At 47.8% G+C, this 20197-nt stretch overlaps 2 protein-coding genes and 2 non-coding genes across 4 annotated transcripts in view; all 4 read left to right on the forward strand.

Moving 5' to 3' along the window:
* The window catches only part of LOC106562075 (WD repeat-containing protein 88), an 89699-nt gene extending 75804 nt beyond the window's left edge, over positions 1-13895 (forward strand). The window contains exons 8-11 of the mRNA XM_045689776.1: positions 8739-8821; positions 9072-9140; positions 10225-10323; positions 12155-13895. Of these exons, the coding sequence (XP_045545732.1) occupies positions 8739-8821; positions 9072-9140; positions 10225-10323; positions 12155-12343 (440 nt within the window). The 3' untranslated portion in view covers positions 12344-13895. The remainder of the gene's footprint in view (positions 1-8738; positions 8822-9071; positions 9141-10224; positions 10324-12154) is intronic.
* A 1970-nt stretch (positions 13896-15865) lies between these two features.
* On the forward strand, positions 15866-15939 carry trnat-agu (transfer RNA threonine (anticodon AGU)). Its single transcript has one exon. It is a non-coding gene; the product is annotated as a tRNA-Thr (tRNA).
* Positions 15940-17401: 1462 nt separating this feature from the next.
* On the forward strand, positions 17402-17475 carry trnat-agu (transfer RNA threonine (anticodon AGU)). The gene has a single exon. It is a non-coding gene; the product is annotated as a tRNA-Thr (tRNA).
* Positions 17476-18793: 1318 nt separating this feature from the next.
* The window catches only part of LOC106591879 (low-density lipoprotein receptor-related protein 12), a 123799-nt gene continuing 122395 nt past the window's right edge, over positions 18794-20197 (forward strand). Inside the window, exon 1 of the mRNA XM_045688876.1 lies at positions 18794-18820. Within this exon, the coding sequence (XP_045544832.1) occupies positions 18794-18820 (27 nt within the window). The remainder of the gene's footprint in view (positions 18821-20197) is intronic.

Below are 20197 nucleotides of genomic sequence, written 5' to 3' on the forward strand. Positions count from 1 at the left end.
GGTAGGGTAGACCCATCAGACTCCTCCATGGATGGTAGGGTAGCCCCATCAGTCTCCTCCATGGATGGTAGGGTAGACCAATCAGTCTCCTCCATGGATGGTAGGGTAGACACATCAGTCTCCTCCATGGATGGTAGGGTAGACATATCAGTCTCCTCCATGGATGGTAGGGTAGACATATCAGTCTTCTCCATGGATGGTAGGGTAGACATATCAGTCTCCTCCATGGATGGTAGGGTAGACCCATCAGTCTCCTCAATGGATGGTAGGGTAGACCCATCAGTCTCCTCCATGGATGGTAGGGTAGACATATCAGTCTTCTCCATGGATGGTAGGGTAGACCCATCAGTCTCCTCCATGGATGGTAGGGTAGACATATCAGTCTCCTCCATTGATGGTAGGGTAGACCCATCAGGCTCCTCCATGGATGGTAGGGTAGACCCATCAGTCTTCTCCATGGATGGTAGGGTTGACATATCAGCCTTCTCCATGGATGGTAGGGTAGACATATCAGCCTTCTCCATGGAAGGTAGGGTAGACATATCAGTCTCCTCCATGGATGGTAGGGTAGACCCATCAGTCTTCTCCATGGATGGTAGGGTAGAAATATCAGCCTTCTCCATGGATGGTAGGGTAGACCCATCAGACTCCTCCATGGATGGTAGGGTAGACACATCAGTCTCCTCCATGGATGGTAGGGTAGACCAATCAGTCTCCTCCATGGATGGTAGGGTAGACCCCTCAGTCTCCTCCATGGATGGTAGGGTAGACCCATCAGTCTCCTCCATGGATGGTAGGGTAGACATGTCAGTCTCCTCCATGGATGGTAGGGTAGACCCCTCAGTCTCCTCCATGGATGGTAGGGTAGACATATCAGTCTCCTCCATTGATGGTAGGGTAGACCCATCAGGCTCCTCCATGGATGGTAGGGTAGACCCATCAGTCTTCTCCATGGATGGTAGGGTTGACATATCAGCCTTCTCCATGGATGGTAGGGTAGACATATCAGCCTTCTCCATGGATGGTAGGGTAGACATATCAGTCTCCTCCATGGATGGTAGGGTAGACATATCAGTCTTCTCCATGGATGGTAGGGTAGACATATCAGTCTTCTCCATGGATGGTAGGGTAGACATATCAGTCTCCTCCATGGATGGTAGGGTAGACCCATCAGTCTCCTCCATGGATGGTAGGGTAGACCCATCAGTCTCCTCCATGGATGGTAGGGTAGACATATCAGTCTTCTCCATGGATGGTAGGGTAGACATATCAGTCTTCTCCATGGATGGTAGGGTAGACACATCAGACTTCTCCATGGATGGTAGGGTAGACACATCAGTCTCCTCCATGGATGGTAGGGTAGACATGTCAGTCTCCTCCATGGATGGTAGGGTAGAACCCATCAGTCTCCTCCATGGATGGTAGGGTAGACATATCAGCCTTCTCCATGGATGGTAGGGTAGACCCATCAGACTCCTCCATGGATGGTAGGGTAGACCCATCAGTCTCCTCCATGGATGGTAGGGTAGACACATCAGTCTCCTCCATGGATGGTAGGGTAGACATATCAGCCTTCTCCATGGATGGTAGGGTAGACATATCAGTCTCCTCCATGGATGGTAGGGTAGACATATCAGTCTTCTCCATGGATGGTAGGGTAGACATATCAGTCTCCTCCATGGATGGTAGGGTAGACATATCAGTCTCCTCCATGGATGGTAGGGTAGACCCATCAGACTCCTCCATGGATGGTAGGGTAGACCCATCAGTCTCCTCCATGGATGGTAGGGTAGACCCATCAGTCTCCTCCATGGATGGTAGGGTAGACATATCAGTCTTCTCCATGGATGGTAGGGTAGACCCATGTCAGTCTCCTCCATGGATGGTAGGGTAGACATATCAGTCTCCTCCATGGATGGTAGGGTAGACACATCAGTCTCCTCCATGGATGGTAGGGTAGACCCATCAGTCTCCTCCATGGATGGTAGGGTTGACATATCAGCCTTCTCCATGGACGGTAGGGTAGACATATCAGCCTCCTCCATGGATGGTAGGGTAGACATATCAGTCTTCTCCATGGATGGTAGGGTAGACATATCAGTCTCCTCCATGGATGGTAGGGTAGACCCATCAGTCTCCTCCATGGATGGTAGGGTAGACCCATCAGTCTCCTCCATGGATGGTAGGGTAGACCCATCAGTCTCCTCCATGGAATGGTAGGGTAGACATATCAGTCTTCTCCATGGATGGTAGGGTAGACATATCAGTCTTCTCCATGGATGGTAGGGTAGACATATCAGTCTCCTCCATGGATGGTAGGGTAGACATATCAGCCTTCTCCATGGATAGTAGGGTAGACATATCAGTCTCCTCCATGGATGGTAGGGTAGACATATCAGTCTACTCCATGGATGGTAGGGTAGACATATCAGTCTCCTCCATGGATGGTAGGGTAGACCCATCAGACTCCTCAATGGATGGTAGGGTAGACCCATCAGTCTCCTCCATGGATGGTAGGGTAGACCCATCAGTCTCCTCCATGGATGGTAGGGTAGACATATCAGTCTTCTCCATGGATGGTAGGGTAGACATATCAGTCTCCTCCATGGATGGTAGGGTAGACATATCGCCTCCTCCATTGATGGTAGGGTAGACCCATCAGGCTCCTCCATGGATGGTAGGGTAGACCCATCAGTCTTCTCCATGGATGGTAGGGTTGACATATCAGCCTTCTCCATGGATGGTAGGGTAGACATATCAGCCTTCTCCATGGATGGTAGGGTAGACATATCAGCCTTCTCCATGGATGGTAGGGTAGACATATCAGTCTCCTCCATGGATGGTAGGGTAGACATATCAGCCTTCTCCATGGATGGTAGGGTAGACATATCAGTCTCCTCCATGGATGGTAGGGTAGACATATCTGTCTCCTCCATGGATGGTAGGGTAGACATATCAGTCTCCTCCATGGATGGTAGGGTAGACCCATCAGACTCCTCAATGGATGGTAGGGTAGACCCATCAGTCTCCTCCATGGATGGTAGGGTAGACCCATCAGTCTCCTCCATGGATGGTAGGGTAGACATATCAGTCTTCTCCATGGATGGTAGGGTAGACATATCAGTCTCCTCCATGGATGGTAGGGTAGACATATCAGTCTCCTCCATTGATGGTAGGGTAGACCCATCAGGCTCCTCCATGGATGGTAGGGTAGACCCATCAGTCTTCTCCATGGATGGTAGGGTTGACATATCAGCCTTCTCCATGGATGGTAGGGTAGACATATCAGCCTTCTCCATGGATGGTAGGGTAGACATATCAGCCTTCTCCATTGACGGTAGGGTAGACATATCAGCCTTCTCCATGGATGGTAGGGTAGACATATCAGCCTTCTCCATGGATGGTAGGGTAGAACCCATCAGGCTCCTCCATGGATGGTAGGGTAGACATATCAGCCTTCTCCATGGATGGTAGGGTAGACCCATCAGACTCCTCCATGGATGGTAGGGTAGCCCCATCAGTCTCCTCCATGGATGGCAGGGTAGACCCATCAGTCTCCTCCATGGATGGTAGGGTAGACATATCAGCCTTCTCCATGGATGGTAGGGTAGACATATCAGTCTCCTCCATGGATGGTAGGGTAGACATATCAGCCTTCTCCATGGATGGTAGGGTAGACATATCAGTCTCCTCCATGGATGGTAGGGTAGACATATCAGTCTCCTCCATGGATGGTAGGGTAGACCCATCAGACTCCTCAATGGATGGTAGGGTAGACCCATCAGTCTCCTCCATGGATGGTAGGGTAGACCCATCAGTCTCCTCCATGGATGGTAGGGTAGACATATCAGTCTTCTCCATGGATGGTAGGGTAGACATGTCAGTCTCCTCCATGGATGGTAGGGTAGACCCCTCAGTCTCCTCCATGGATGGTAGGGTAGACCCATCAGTCTCCTCCATGGATGGTAGGGTAGACCCATCAGTCTCCTCCATGGATGGTAGGGTTGACATATCAGCCTTCTCCATTGACGGTAGGGTAGACATATCAGCCTTCTCCATGGATGGTAGGGTAGAACCCATCAGTCTCCTCCATGGATGGTAGGGTAGACATATCAGCCTCCTCCATGGATGGTAGGGTAGACCCATCAGACTCCTCCATGGATGGTAGGGTAGCCCCATCAGTCTCCTCCATGGAATGGTAGGGTAGACCAATCAGTCTCCTCCATGGATGGTAGGGTAGACATATCAGCCTTCTCCATGGATGGTAGGGTAGACATATCACTCTCCTCCATGGATGGTAGGGTAGACATATCAGCCTTCTCCATGGATGGTAGGGTAGACATATCAGTCTCCTCCATGGATGGTAGGGTAGACATATCTGTCTACTCCATGGATGGTAGGATAGACATATCAGTCTCCTCCATGGATGGTAGGGTAGACCCATCAGACTCCTCAATGGATGGTAGGGTAGACCCATCAGTCTCCTCCATGGATGGTAGGGTAGACCCATCAGTCTCCTCCATGGATGGTAGGGTAGACATATCAGTCTTCTCCATGGATGGTAGGGTAGACATATCAGTCTCCTCCATGGATGGTAGGGTAGATATATCCCCTCCTCCATTGATGGTAGGGTAGACCCATCAGGCTCCTCCATGGATGGTAGGGTAGACCCATCAGTCTTCTCCATGGATGGTAGGGTTGACATATCAGCCTTCTCCATGGATGGTAGGGTAGACATATCAGCCTTCTCCATGGATGGTAGGGTAGACATATCAGCCTTCTCCATGGATGGTAGGGTAGACATATCAGTCTCCTCCATGGATGGTAGGGTAGACATATCAGCCTTCTCCATGGATAGTAGGGTAGACCCATCAGTCTCCTCCATGGATGGTAGGGTAGACATATCTGTCTACTCCATGGATGGTAGGGTAGACATATCAGTCTCCTCCATGGATGGTAGGGTAGACCCATCAGACTCCTCAATGGATGGTAGGGTAGACCCATCAGTCTCCTCCATGGATGGTAGGGTAGACCCATCAGTCTCCTCCATGGATGGTAGGGTAGACATATCAGTCTTCTCCATGGATGGTAGGGTAGACATATCAGTCTCCTCCATGGATGGTAGGGTAGACATATCCCCCTCCTCCATTGATGGTAGGGTAGACCCATCAGGCTCCTCCATGGATGGTAGGGTAGACCCATCAGTCTTCTCCATGGATGGTAGGGTTGACATATCAGCCTTCTCCATGGATGGTAGGGTAGACATATCAGCCTTCTCCATGGATGGTAGGGTAGACATATCAGCCTTCTCCATTGACGGTAGGGTAGACATATCAGCCTTCTCCATGGATGGTAGGGTAGACATATCAGCCTTCTCCATGGATGGTAGGGTAGAACCCATCAGGCTCCTCCATGGATGGTAGGGTAGACATATCAGCCTTCTCCATGGATGGTAGGGTAGACCCATCAGACTCCTCCATGGATGGTAGGGTAGCCCCATCAGTCTCCTCCATGGATGGCAGGGTAGACCCATCAGTCTCCTCCATGGATGGTAGGGTAGACATATCAGCCTTCTCCATGGATGGTAGGGTAGACATATCAGTCTCCTCCATGGATGGTAGGGTAGACATATCAGCCTTCTCCATGGATGGTAGGGTAGACATATCAGTCTCCTCCATGGATGGTAGGGTAGACCCATCAGACTCCTCAATGGATGGTAGGGTAGACCCATCAGTCTCCTCCATGGATGGTAGGGTAGACCCATCAGTCTCCTCCATGGATGGTAGGGTAGACATATCAGTCTTCTCCATGGATGGTAGGGTAGACATGTCAGTCTCCTCCATGGATGGTAGGGTAGACCCCTCAGTCTCCTCCATGGATGGTAGGGTAGACCCATCAGTCTCCTCCATTGATGGTAGGGTAGACCCATCAGTCTCCTCCATGGATGGTAGGGTTGACATATCAGCCTTCTCCATTGACGGTAGGGTAGACATATCAGCCTTCTCCATGGATGGTAGGGTAGAACCCATCAGTCTCCTCCATGGATGGTAGGGTAGACATATCAGCCTCCTCCATGGATGGTAGGGTAGACCCATCAGACTCCTCCATGGATGGTAGGGTAGCCCCATCAGTCTCCTCCATGGAATGGTAGGGTAGACCAATCAGTCTCCTCCATGGATGGTAGGGTAGACATATCAGCCTTCTCCATGGATGGTAGGGTAGACATATCACTCTCCTCCATGGATGGTAGGGTAGACATATCAGCCTTCTCCATGGATAGTAGGGTAGACATATCAGTCTCCTCCATGGATGGTAGGGTAGACATATCTGTCTACTCCATGGATGGTAGGGTAGACATATCAGTCTCCTCCATGGATGGTAGGGTAGACCCATCAGACTCCTCAATGGATGGTAGGGTAGACCCATCAGTCTCCTCCATGGATGGTAGGGTAGACCCATCAGTCTCCTCCATGGATGGTAGGGTAGACATATCAGTCTTCTCCATGGATGGTAGGGTAGACATATCAGTCTCCTCCATGGATGGTAGGGTAGATATATCCCCCTCCTCCATTGATGGTAGGGTAGACCCATCAGGCTCCTCCATGGATGGTAGGGTAGACCCATCAGTCTTCTCCATGGATGGTAGGGTTGACATATCAGCCTTCTCCATGGATGGTAGGGTAGACATATCAGCCTTCTCCATGGATGGTAGGGTAGACATATCAGCCTTCTCCATGGATGGTAGGGTAGACATATCACTCTCCTCCATGGATGGTAGGGTAGACATATCAGCCTTCTCCATGGATAGTAGGGTAGACATATCAGTCTCCTCCATGGATGGTAGGGTAGACATATCTGTCTACTCCATGGATGGTAGGGTAGACATATCAGTCTCCTCCATGGATGGTAGGGTAGACCCATCAGACTCCTCAATGGATGGTAGGGTAGACCCATCAGTCTCCTCCATGGATGGTAGGGTAGACCCATCAGTCTCCTCCATGGATGGTAGGGTAGACATATCAGTCTTCTCCATGGATGGTAGGGTAGACATATCAGTCTCCTCCATGGATGGTAGGGTAGACATATCAGCCTCCTCCATGGATGGTAGGGTAGACCCATCAGGCTCCTCCATGGATGGTAGGGTAGACCCATCAGTCTTCTCCATGGATGGTAGGGTAGACATATCAGTCTCCTCCATGGATGGTAGGGTAGACCCATCAGTCTCCTCCATGGATGGTAGGGTAGACATATCAGTCTTCTCCATGGATGGTAGGGTAGACATATCAGTCTCCTCCATGGATGGTAGGGTAGACATATCAGTCTCCTCCATGGATGGTAGGGTAGACCCATCAGTCTCCTCCATGGATGGTAGGGTAGACCCATCAGTCTCCTCCATGGATGGTAGGGTAGACATATCAGTCTTCTCCATGGATGGTAGGGTAGACATATCAGCCTTCTCCATGGATGGTAGGGTAGAACCCATCAGTCTCCTCCATGGATGGTAGGGTAGACATATCAGCCTCCTCCATGGATGGTAGGGTAGACCCATCAGACTCCTCCATGGATGGTAGGGTAGCCCCATCAGTTTCCTCCATGGAATGGTAGGGTAGACCAATCAGTCTCCTCCATGGATGGTAGGGTAGACATATCAGCCTTCTCCATGGATGGTAGGGTAGACATATCACTCTCCTCCATGGATGGTAGGGTAGACATATCAGCCTTCTCCATGGATAGTAGGGTAGACATATCAGTCTCCTCCATGGATGGTAGGGTAGACATATCTGTCTACTCCATGGATGGTAGGTTAGACATATCAGTCTCCTCCATGGATGGTAGGGTAGACCCATCAGACTCCTCAATGGATGGTAGGGTAGACCCATCAGTCTCCTCCATGGATGGTAGGGTAGACCCATCAGTCTCCTCCATGGATGGTAGGGTAGACATATCAGTCTTCTCCATGGATGGTAGGGTAGACATATCAGTCTCCTCCATGGATGGTAGGGTAGATATATCCCCCTCCTCCATTGATGGTAGGGTAGACCCATCAGGCTCCTCCATGGATGGTAGGGTAGACCCATCAGTCTTCTCCATGGATGGTAGGGTTGACATATCAGCCTTCTCCATGGATGGTAGGGTAGACATATCAGCCTTCTCCATGGATGGTAGGGTAGACATATCAGCCTTCTCCATGGATGGTAGGGTAGACATATCACTCTCCTCCATGGATGGTAGGGTAGACATATCAGCCTTCTCCATGGATAGTAGGGTAGACATATCAGCCTTCTCCATGGATGGTAGGGTAGACATATCAGTCTCCTCCATGGATGGTAGGGTAGACATGTCAGCCTTCTCCATGGATGGTAGGGTAGACATATCAGCCTTCTCCATGGATGGTAAGGTAGACATATCAGTCTCCTCCATGGGTGGTAGGGTAGACATATCAGTCTCCTCCATGCATGGTAGAGTAGACATATCAGTCTTGTTGTTCTTGTTCTTCTTCAGACGTTCATTTGTCCCAAAAACAAGAATAAGGAACTTGTCAGCACTGTACTGTTGTTGTCCAGGGTCGGTCCTGGTGTCTGGGGCGTATGATAGACTGACTGTAGACCTGTTGTTGTCCAGGGTCGGTCCTGGTGTCTGGGGCGTATGATAGACTGACTGTAGTTCTGTTGTTGTCCAGGGTCGGTCCTGGTGTCTGGGGCGTATGATAGACTGACTGTAGTTCTGATGTTGTCCAGGGTCGGTCCTGGTGTCTGGGGCGTATGATAGAACAGTGGCTGTGTGGAACATGGAGACCCTCTGCAAGACCCTGGAGTTGAAGGTAGCTTTATGCTGTATCCTACTGCAGAAACATTTTAAGGCAAACAGGTGTGCGTGTGTGTGTGTGTGTGCGTGTGCGTGTGTGCGAGTGTGCGTGTGTGTGTTTCAAACAGGTGTGTCTGTGTGTGTGTGTGTGTGTGTGTGTGTGTGTGTGTGTGTGTGTGTGTGTGTGTGTGTGTGCTTGCGTGTGTGTGTGTGTTTCAAACAGGTGTGTGTGTGTGCCCTCATGTGTGTGGTTTTGCTTACCCTAGGGACATGCGGATTGGGTGACAGATGTGGCAATCAGTGCTGAGAAAAAATGGGTGGCCTCCGCTTCCAAGGTACAAACACACACACACACCTCAAGGTCATGTCCCTGTAGGTCACAGTTAATATACACCTCAATGTCATGTCCCTGTAGGTCACAGTTAATATACACCTCAATGTCATGTCCCTGTAGGTCACAGTTAATATACACCTCAATGTCATGTCCTATCCCTGTAGGTCACAGTTAATATACACCTCAATGTCATGTCCCTGTAGGTCACAGTTAATATACACCTCAATGGCATGTCCTATCCCTGTAGGTCACAGTTAATATACACCTCAATGTCATGTCCCTGTAGGTCACAGTTAATATACACCTCAATGTCATGTCCCCGTAGGTCACAGTTAATATACACCTCAATGTCATGTCCCTGTAGGCCACAGTTAATATACACCTCGATGTCATGTCCCTGTAGGTCACAGTTAATACACACCTCAATGTCATGTCCCTGTAGGTCACAGTTAATATACACCTCAATGTCATGTCCCTGTAGGTCACAGTTAATACACACCTCAATGTCATGTCATGTCCCTGTAGGTCACAGTTAATACACACCTCAATGTCATGTCCCTGTAGGTCACAGTTAATATACACCTCAATGTCATGTCCCTGTAGGTCACAGTTAATATACACCTCAATGTCCTATCCCTGTAGGTCACAGTTAATATACACCTCAATGTCATGTCATGTCCCCGTAGGTCACAGTTAATATACACCTCAATGTCATGTCCCTGTAGGTCACAGTTAATACACACCTCAATGTCATGTCCCTGTAGGTCACAGTTAATATACACCTCAATGTCATGTCCCTGTAGGTCACATTTAATACACACCTCAATGTCATGTCATGTCCCTGTAGGTCACAGTTAATACACACCTCAATGTCATGTCCCTGTAGGTCACAGTTAATATACACCTCAATGTCATGTCCCTGTAGGTCACAGTTAATATACACCTCAATGTCATGTCATGTCCCCGTAGGTCACAGTTAATATACACCTCAATGTCATGTCCTATCCCTGTAGGTCACAGAATATTTCCCATTTTTACCATTCCATTTTGCATCATCATAAACATTGCTCTGTGTACCTTTGAAGGACACCACTGTCAGGTTGTGGAATATGGAACACTCTGAAGAGATACCTGCTGTTATTGAGACCAGGAAGGCTCAGGGAATGGGCTATCACATCCTCCAGGTTGGTAATGGGCTATCGCATCCTCCAGGTTGGTAATGGGCTATCATATCCTCCAGGTTGGTAATGGGCTATCATATCCTCCAGGTTGGTAATGGCTATCATATCCTCCAGGGTGGTAATGGGCTATCATATCCTCCAGGTTGGTATTGGGCTATCATATCCCCCAGGTTGGTAATGGGCTATCATATCCTCCAGGTTGGTAATGGGCTAACCATATCTTCTAGGTTGGTAATGAGCTATCATATCCTCCAGGTTGGTAATGGGCTATCATATCCTGCAGGTTGGTAATGGGCTAACCATATCTTCTAGGTTGGTAATGAGCTATCATATCCTCCAGGTTGGTAATGGGCTATCATATCCTCCAGGTTGGTAATGGGCTATCATATCCTCCAGCTTGGTAATGGGCTATCATATCCTCCAGGTTGGTAATGGGCTACCATATCCTCCAGGTTGGTAATGAGCTATCATATCCTCCAGGTTGGTAATGGGCTATCATATCCTCCAGGTTGGTAATGGGCTATCATATCCTCCAGGTTGGTAATGCTACCACAGACTTCTACCTTGTAGATCAGCATTATATGTAGAGACCCGATCCTAGATCACCACTCCGACCCTGAGACTGATCCTAGACCACCACTCCTACCCTGTTACCTGATCCTAGACCACCTCTCCTACCCTGTTGCCTGATCCTAGATCACCACTCCTACCCTGAGACCTGATCCTAGACCTGATCTTAGACCTGATCCTAGTCCACCACTCCTACCCTGAGACCTGATCCTAGATCACCACGCCTACCCTGAGGCCTGATCCTAGACCACCACTCCTACCCTGTTAACTGATCCTAGACCACCACTCCTACCCTGAGCCCTGATCCTAGACCACCCTCCTACCCTGAGACCTGATCCTATACCACCACTCCTACCCTGTTGCCTGATCCTAGATTACCACTCCTACCCTAGACCACCACTCCTACCCTGAGAACCTGATCCTAGACCACTACTCCTATCCTAGACCACCCCTCCTACCCTGAGACCTGATCCTAGACCACCACTCCTATCCTAGACCACCACTCCTACCCTGAGAACCTGATCCTAGACCACCGCTCTACCCTGAGTCCTGATCCTAGACCACCACTCCTACCCTGAGACCTGATCCTAAACCTGATTCTAGACCACCAATCCTACCCTGTAACCAGATCCTAGACCATCACCCCTACCCTGAGACCTGATCCTAGATCACCACTCCTACCCTGAGTCCTGATCCTAGACCACCAGTCCTACCCTGAAACCTGATCCTAGACCACCACTCCTACCCTGAGACCTGATCCTAGATCACCACGCCTACCCTGAGACCTGATCCTAGACCTGATGTTAGACCTGATCCTAGTCCACCACTCCTACCCTGAGACCTGATCCTAGATCACCACGCCTACCCTGAGGGCTGATCCTAGACCACCACTCCTACCCTGAGGACTGATCCTAGACCACCACACCCTACCCTGAGTCCTGATCCTAGACCACCACTCCTACCCTGAGACTTGATCCTAGACCACCACACCCTACCCTGAGCCCTGATCCTAGACCACCACTCCTACCCTGAGACCTGATCCTAGACCACCAATCCTACCCTGTTACCTGATCCTAGATCAGCACTCCTACCCTGTTACCTGATCCTAGACCACTACTCCTACCCTGTTACCTGATCCTAGATCAGCACTCCTACCCTGAGACCTGATCCTAGACCACCACATCTACCCTGAGATACTTTGTGAATAAGGAAGATTATTTTGGTGACACTGTTTTGTTGAACCTAATCCAGTCTTGTCTTTCAGTGTGAGGAGTGTGGAAAGGCTTTCTCCATTTCCCGACTGGAGAACTCAGACTTGGTCACAAAGTGTGTGTTCTGCCGATTGAAGACAGAAACCAGATCCCATCTTCAACCTCCTCCTCTGTTGTCCAGTGTTCTGCCGATTGAAGACAGAAACCAGATCCCATCTACAACCTCCTCCTCTGTTGTCTAGTGTTCTGCCTTATTGAAGACAGAAACCAGATCCCATCTACAACCTCCTCCTCTGTTAACTAGTGCTCTGCCTTATTGAAGACAGAAACCAGATCCTATCTACAACCCCTCCTCCTCTGTTGTCTAGTGTTCTGCCTTATTGAAGACAGAAACCAGATCCCATCTACAACCTCCTCCTCTGTTGTCTAGGAATTGAATGTATTATTTCCTAATGCTTGTACGTTACTGTATATAACTTAAGTCCTGTGTTTATTGAGTACCGTATCCTGTTAAAACTGTATTTGATAATTGATTTTGTCATAAAATAACTAAAGTATCAGTGCATTGCTGTGCTACGAGACATTCTAGGTTCGAGTCCGGGGCCTGGGGACCCATGGGGCGGCGCACAATTGGCCCAGCGTCGTCCGGGTCCGGGGAGGGTTTGACCGGCAGGGATGTCCTTGTCCCATCGTGCATTAGCGACTCCTGCGGCGGGCCGGGCGCAGTCTTCGCATGACACGGTAGCCAGGTGTGCGGTGTTTCCTTCTGACACGTTGGTGAGGCTGGCTTCCGGGTTAAGTGGGCGTTGTGTCAAGAAGCAGTGTGGCTTGGGTTGGGGTCGTGTTTCAGAGGACACACGGCTCTCGACCTTCGCCTCTCCTGAGTCCGTACGGGAGTTGCAACGATGGGACAAGACTGTAACTACCAATTGGATACCACGAAAAAGGGGTAAAAAAAAGAATAATAAAATAAAATAGAAAATAACTAAAGATTCTATCTATTGTGAGTCTTTCTCTGTGGTGAACACACACCTGGAGTCTAGGACAGCTATGGTAGAGAACACACCTGGAGTCTAGGACAGCTATGGTAGAGAATACACCTGGAGTCTAGGAGAGCTATGGTAGAGAACACACCTGGAGTCTAGGACAGCTATGGTAGAGAACACACCTGGAGTCTAGGACAGCTATGGTAGAGAACACACCTGGAGTCTAGGACAGCTATGGTAGAGAACACACCTGGAGTCTAGGACAGCTATGGCTGTAGAAACATGAGACCCTAAAACATTTGGTCTCGCTGTAGAGACATGAGACCCTAAAACCTTTGGTCTCGCTGTAGAAACATGAGACCCCAAAACCTTTGGCCTCGCTGTAGAGACATGAGACCCCAAAACCTTTGGCCTCACTGTAGAAACATGAGACCCCAAAACCTTTGGTCTCGCTGTAGAAACATGAGACCCTAAAACCTTTGGTCTCCCTGTAGAAACATGAGACCCCAAAACCTTTGCTTATTGAACTGCAAAGGAGAGAAATTCCTAAAAGTCACAATGAACAGAAGAGGAAACCAAGTCCACTGGTGGAACCCTGCTGCTAATATAGGGGCTGGCCCAGCAGGACCACTGGTAGAACCCTGCTGCTAATATAGGGGCTGGCCCAGCAGGACCACTGGTAGAACCCTGCTGTTAATATAGGGGCTGGTCCAGCAGGACCACTGGTAGAACCCTGCTGTTAATATAGGGGCTGTCACAGGATCCAACGAAAGTGGCGCCCCTCCTCGGTAGTACCACATCGGGCCATTATGAGTACCTCGTCATGCCGTATGGGTTAAAGAACGCTCCCGCTGTCTTCCAATCCTTTGTGGACGAGGTCCTTAGGGACATGCTCGGGCAGGGTGTGGTGGTGTACATCGATGACATCCTGATCTGTTCCGCCACACGCGCCGAGCATGTGTCCCTGGTGCGTAAAGTGCTTGGGCGGCTGCTGGAGCATAACCTATACGTCAAGGCTGAGAAATGTGAGTTCTTCAAACGAGCCGTCTCATTTCTAGGATATCGCATTTCCACCTCGGGGGTGGAGGTGGAGTGTGACCGCGTGACGGCTGTGCATAATTGGCCAACCCCAGCCACTGTGAAGGAGGTGCAGCGGTTCTTGGGGTTCGCTAATTATTATCGGCGGTTTATCCGGGGTTTTGGCCAGGTGGCAGCTCCCATTACCTCACTGATGAAGGGGGGGCCGGTGCGGCTACGATGGTCAGCAGAGGCGGACAGAGCCTTCCATCGTCTGAAGGTTCTGTTTACCAATGCACCTGTCCTGGCGCATCCGGACCCCTCTTTGCCATTCATAGTGGAGGTGGACGCGTCCGAGGCTGGGGTAGGAGCTGTGCTATCGCAGCACTCGGGCGTTCCTCCGAAGCTCCGCCCATGTGCGTTCTTTTCTAAGAAGCTGAGCCCGGCGGAGCGCAACTATGATGTGGGGGACCGGGAGCTGTTAGCCGTGGTCAGGGCTTTGACGGTGTGGAGACATTGGCTTGAGGGGGCACGTCACCCTTTTCTCATCTGGACCGACCACCGTAACCTGGAGTATATTCGGGCAGCGAGGAGACTTAATCCCCATCAGGCAAGGTGGGCCATGTTTTTTACGAGGTTTAACTTTACCCTCTCGTACATTCCAGGTTCCCGGAACCGGAAGGCTGACGCACTGTCGCGTCTCTACGACACCGAGGAGCGGACCATCGATCCTACTCCCATACTTCCCGCCTCCTGTCTGGTGGCACCGGTGGTATGGGAGGTGGATGCGGACATCGAGCGGGCGGGTCGGTCAGAACCCACTCCACCGCAGTGTCCCGTGGGTCTGAAATACGTTCCGCTTGGTGTTCGCGATCGCCTGATCCGATGGTCCCATACTCTACCCTCCTCGGGTCAACCTGGGGTGGAACGGACAGTGCGGGGCCTGAAGGGAAGGTACTGGTGGCCCACCTTGGCTGAGGATGTTCGGCGTTATGTCTCTTCCTGTTCGGTGTGCGCTCAGTGTAAGGCTCCTAGGCACCTACCTCGAGGGAAATTACAGCCCCTCCCCGTTCCACAACGGCCCTGGACTCACCTTTCGGTGGATTTCCTTACGGATCTCCCGCTGTTAATATAGGGGCTGGCCCAGCAGGACCACTGGTAGAACCCTGCTGTTAATATAGGGGCTGGCCCAGCAGGACCACTGGTAGAACCCTAGGCAATAACTTAACCTTGGTAACGTTCACAGAATGATTTTAGATTTTTAGTGGTAATTAAATATAATTTCTTTAGAATGTATCTGAATGAAAATTCCTATAAATAGTTTTTTACCAGCTCCGTATATTCTGGAGTCAAATTGAGAAAAGAAGAACCCGCGCTGCGGCAGCACGACACCCCAGATCAGAGTATATTTATTACTTTCATATTATTCTATTTCTTCCTCTGCATTGTTGGGAAGAGCCGTAAAGCACTTCACTGTTACTCACCTGTTGTTTACGAAGCATGACACAAATACATTTTGATTTGACACACAAGGTTGACCGAACACCACTTGTCCGAGCGTGTAAATGTTTGAAATGTAAACTATGGGATTAATATTGATTAATTGATGTTCTGCAATGAAGCTCACTTGAGTAATTAACTAAAGACACAACACCGTCTGAGATGTAAATTACCGATTTAACATTGTATTATCCACTCATTATCGATGTTTGCGATGTAAATGATTGAAATATAAAGCCTTTTTTCACTTGGACATTCACCGGCGCCGTGGCTTAGTTGGTTAAAGCGCCTGTCTAGTAAACAGGAGATCCTGAGTTCGAATCTCAGCGGAGCCTTTTGTGAACTTTAAAAGCCAAGGCACCAACAGGCTTAAATTTAATTTTTACATCTACCTATTTTGAGATTTTTTGGGGGGGCATTTTGGTCAATTTAATATTAGTATTTTCTAAAAGTAAACATAAAAATGTATATTTTCTTTAGTTTCCCATACTACCATCATCCACATTTTTTTTATTAAAATGGAAATTCATCAATAATTTCAAAGCTCACTACATACAATTACACATAATGTAAAAGCCCATTTCATAGTGAATGTTTCAAACTGGACAATCTATAGTAATTTACTTTGAATAGATGGTGACTGGGTCTAAACGAGAAGTTTGTTAGTCTAAATTCAGTGTACTTGTCTTTAACATACATTTCCTGAAAGTCAGACTCCCTTATATCTAACCACAAGCCAACACAGACTCCCTTATATCTTCCCACAAGCCAACACAGACTCCCTTATATCTTCCCAGAAGCCAATACAGACTCCCTTATATCTTCCCACAAGCCAACACAGACTCCCTTATATCTTCCCACAAGCCAACATAGAGTCCCTTATATCTTCCCACAAGCCAATACAGACTCCCTTATATCTTCCCACAAACCAAAACAGACTCCCCCCCATTTTGTTTCTCATCTTCAGAACCATCTGTATTCTCCACATGTTGTGTGGGATATACTTAGATATATTATCCAGATTTACCATCTGCATTCTCCACATGTTGTGTGGGTTATACTTAGATATATTCTCCAGACTTACCATCTGCATTCTCCACATGTTGTGTGGGTTATACTGAGATATATTCTCCAGACTTACCATCTGCATTCTCCACATGTTGTGTGGGTTATACTGAGATATATTCCTCCAGATTTACCATCTGCATTCTCTACATGTTGTGTGGGTTATACTGAGATATATTCTCCAGACTTACCATCTGCATTCTCCACATGTTGTGTGGGTTATACTGAGATATATTCTCCAGATTTGCCCAGAGAGAATCGTTTATAGGTTGTTCATTTTTTATTCTAAATAACATTTTCGTTGGAAAAATTGCGCCAAAAATATACATTTAACGTTACATGACTTGTATTTTACAGACATAAATATGAAGAGAAAAAAAAAGTATTTATCCGCTATCTTCTCTGGATAAGACAGGTGTTGGAGTGTCTTAAAATGAAACGAACATTTTTAGGCTGACTGCACAGTTTCCAGAAACATTTATTTGCGCGATATGCAAATATTGCATATTTAACGTTATATCGCCTCATTTTGCATATTTTAATCAAATATTTCAGAAAAGTTGTAATACGAAAAAAGTATTATGTTTGTGTCAATATTCAACTGGTAAAACCTGATGGTGATATGATGAAGGTAAAAAAAACAACCTTTCGAAAATATGGTGCCTGTCCTCAGAGGGTCACATTTTGTTAACAGTAAAGATATTCACCCTTTTATTTCCTGCATGACCCGGCGGCGCTGTGGCTTAGTTGGTTAAAGCGCCTGTCTAGTAAACAGGAGATCCTGAGTTCGAATCTCAGCAGTGCCTTTTTGTTTTTCTTACGTACCCACCACCTCTTTCTCAAGGATCTCTATGCTTTGATAACGGTGACGACAAGGATACCTCCCTGCCCTTCCCGAAATCCAACCATAATGATATGTTGTAGAAAATTACACGGGCCAGCATTTTAGTAACTAATTAAACCGAATTTAAGTTAAACAGGGAGAATACCAAGAGAGTATTCAAATCAAATCAAATGTTATTTGTCACATGCTGAATACAACAGGTGTAGACCTTACAGTGAAATGTTTTACTTACAAACCCTTAACCAACAATGTAGTTAAGTAAAAAATAGATAAGTAAAAAATGTAAAATAGAAAATAAAAGTAAAATAATTAAACAGCAGCAGTAAAATAAAAAGTGAGACTTTATACAGGGGCACGCACCCCTGAGCGCGCACCCCTGAGCACGCACCGTGTTGAGGATCAGCGTGCGGATGTGTTATTACCTACCTTCACCACCTGGGGGCGGCCCGTCAGGAAGTCCAGGATCCAGTTGCAGAGGGAGGTGTTTAGTCCCAGGGTCCTTAGCTTAGTGATGAGCGTCGGTGTCCACATCACTAACAAACTATGGGTCTTCAGATCCTCAAAAAGTTATACAGCTGCACCATCAAGAGTATCTTGACTGGCAGCATCACCACCTGATATGGCAACTGCTCGGCCTCCGATCGTAAGGCGCTACAGAGGGTAGTGCGTACGGCCCAGTACATCACTGGGCCAAGCTCCCTGCCATCCAGGACCTCTATACCAGGCAGTGTCAAAGGAAGGCCCCAAAACATTGTCAAAGACTCCAGCCACCCAAGTCATAGACTGTTTTCTCTGCTACCGCACGGCAAGCGGTACCGAAGTGCCAAGTCTAGGTCCATAAGACTCCTGAACAGCTTCTACCCCCAAGCCATAAGACTGCTGAACAGCTAATCAAATGGCTACCCAGACTATTTGCAAATGTGTTTTTACACTGCTGCTACTCTCTGTATATTATCTATGCCTAGTCACTTCCCCTACCTACATGTACATATTACCTCAATTACCTGGACGAACCTGTACCACCTCTGTACCGTAATACCCTGTATAAAGCCTCCACATTGACTCTGTACCGTAATACCCTGTATATAGCCTCCACCTTGCGTTTACTTTAGTTTATTTAGTAAATATTTTCTTAATTGTCATTTAAAAAACTGCATTGTTAGTTAAGGGCTTGTAAGTAAGCATTACACTGTAAGGTCTACTACACCTGTTGTATTCGGCGCATCTGACAAAATAAAAATGTATTTTATTTTATTCTTAATAGAATCACTGGTGCGAATATGCAATACCACCATGCGGCCATGGGGGTCAGGATTTGACGACAAAAACATTATAACGACGTATTCAATGAAGACCTCCCTGCACAGGATGGGGGGAAAAACATTATTCAATTCAAAGAAGGCTCTGCTCGGCATAACAAACTGCAGCGACTGCAAAAACTAAGATTTAGGTTTAACTTAAATATGACAGACAACGCGTAACTGCACAGTAAAATGATCCCTGCACCATAGTCCACTTTCATGCACAGGATAGTGCATAAAGGGAGACGAAAATACTCGAGTGTGGACGGCGAATAAAATAGCAGCTATAAACACTGAACAGTCCAAACCGAAATAAAGGACGGGGGACAGTCGTAAGTGTATTGCCGACGTGCCTTTTGTCTAATGTCTCACAAACGCAGAGACTTTTCCCTTCGTTCCTTTTAGGATATAAATCAAAGCGGAAACCAAACGAGCCATTGAAGCAGAGACCGACGATGTACGATCACATCTCCTCTTTTCACTGTATCACATTGTCCTAGCGGGCTGCCTCTGCGTAGCGTATTTGAGCTGCAAACACAATTTACCCACGTCCTAGTTATTTTTATTGGGTTTTTTTTCTACAGAGAGGGGACTTGAGTTCATGACATCTACAAAGGTCACGGAAAATATTCGGAGGCTATTGCTGCAGATGTTACGGAAATTACCCCCAAGATGACAAAAGGACGACCTGGGCTGCTGGAATGATGGATCTGACTGGAGCGCCAGAGCTTCTCCTGGTCATATGGATATTAATACGGTTCGCTTTGGTCTGTGTAGGTCAGTAGTCTTATTCAGACATATTGTTTGTTTTTCTTTGTCCATTTTAATGTTTTCTGATACTGTAGTGGTTTCCATGTTGGATAATATTCTGCGTTGATCTAAAACTTTGTCATATTTACATTTAAAACACATCGTTTTAAATCAAGTGTTGTTGTACTGCAGCTGCAGCTGCTGCATTTGGTCGCTCACTCCGTTCTTCATTTCCTTGGTCTAATCTATAAACACAGACTAATAAAGCTCATCTGAGTTAGGTGATGGTTAAGGCTATTTCTACAGGCAGAACCAGACAATGTGAGGGTTTAATCTACAGGCAGAACCAGAACCAGACAATGTGGGGTTTAATCTACATGCAGAACCAGACAATGTGGGGTTTAATCTACAGGCAGAACCAGACAATGTGGGGTTTAATCTACAGGCAGAACCAGACAATGTGGAGTTTAATCTACAGGCAGAACCAGAACCAGACAATGTGGGGTTTAATCTACAGGCAGAACCAGAACCAGACAATGTGGGGTTTTAATAGTGTTGGAATGTTGTGTGATTAATGCTTCCCTAGAGATGGCCTTTGTGTGGTCCATCTGCAACATGTACCTTGACGGGCGT

Source organism: Salmo salar, chromosome ssa11, assembly GCF_905237065.1.
Source record: "Salmo salar chromosome ssa11, Ssal_v3.1, whole genome shotgun sequence".
NCBI classification, from domain to species: domain Eukaryota; kingdom Metazoa; phylum Chordata; class Actinopteri; order Salmoniformes; family Salmonidae; genus Salmo; species Salmo salar.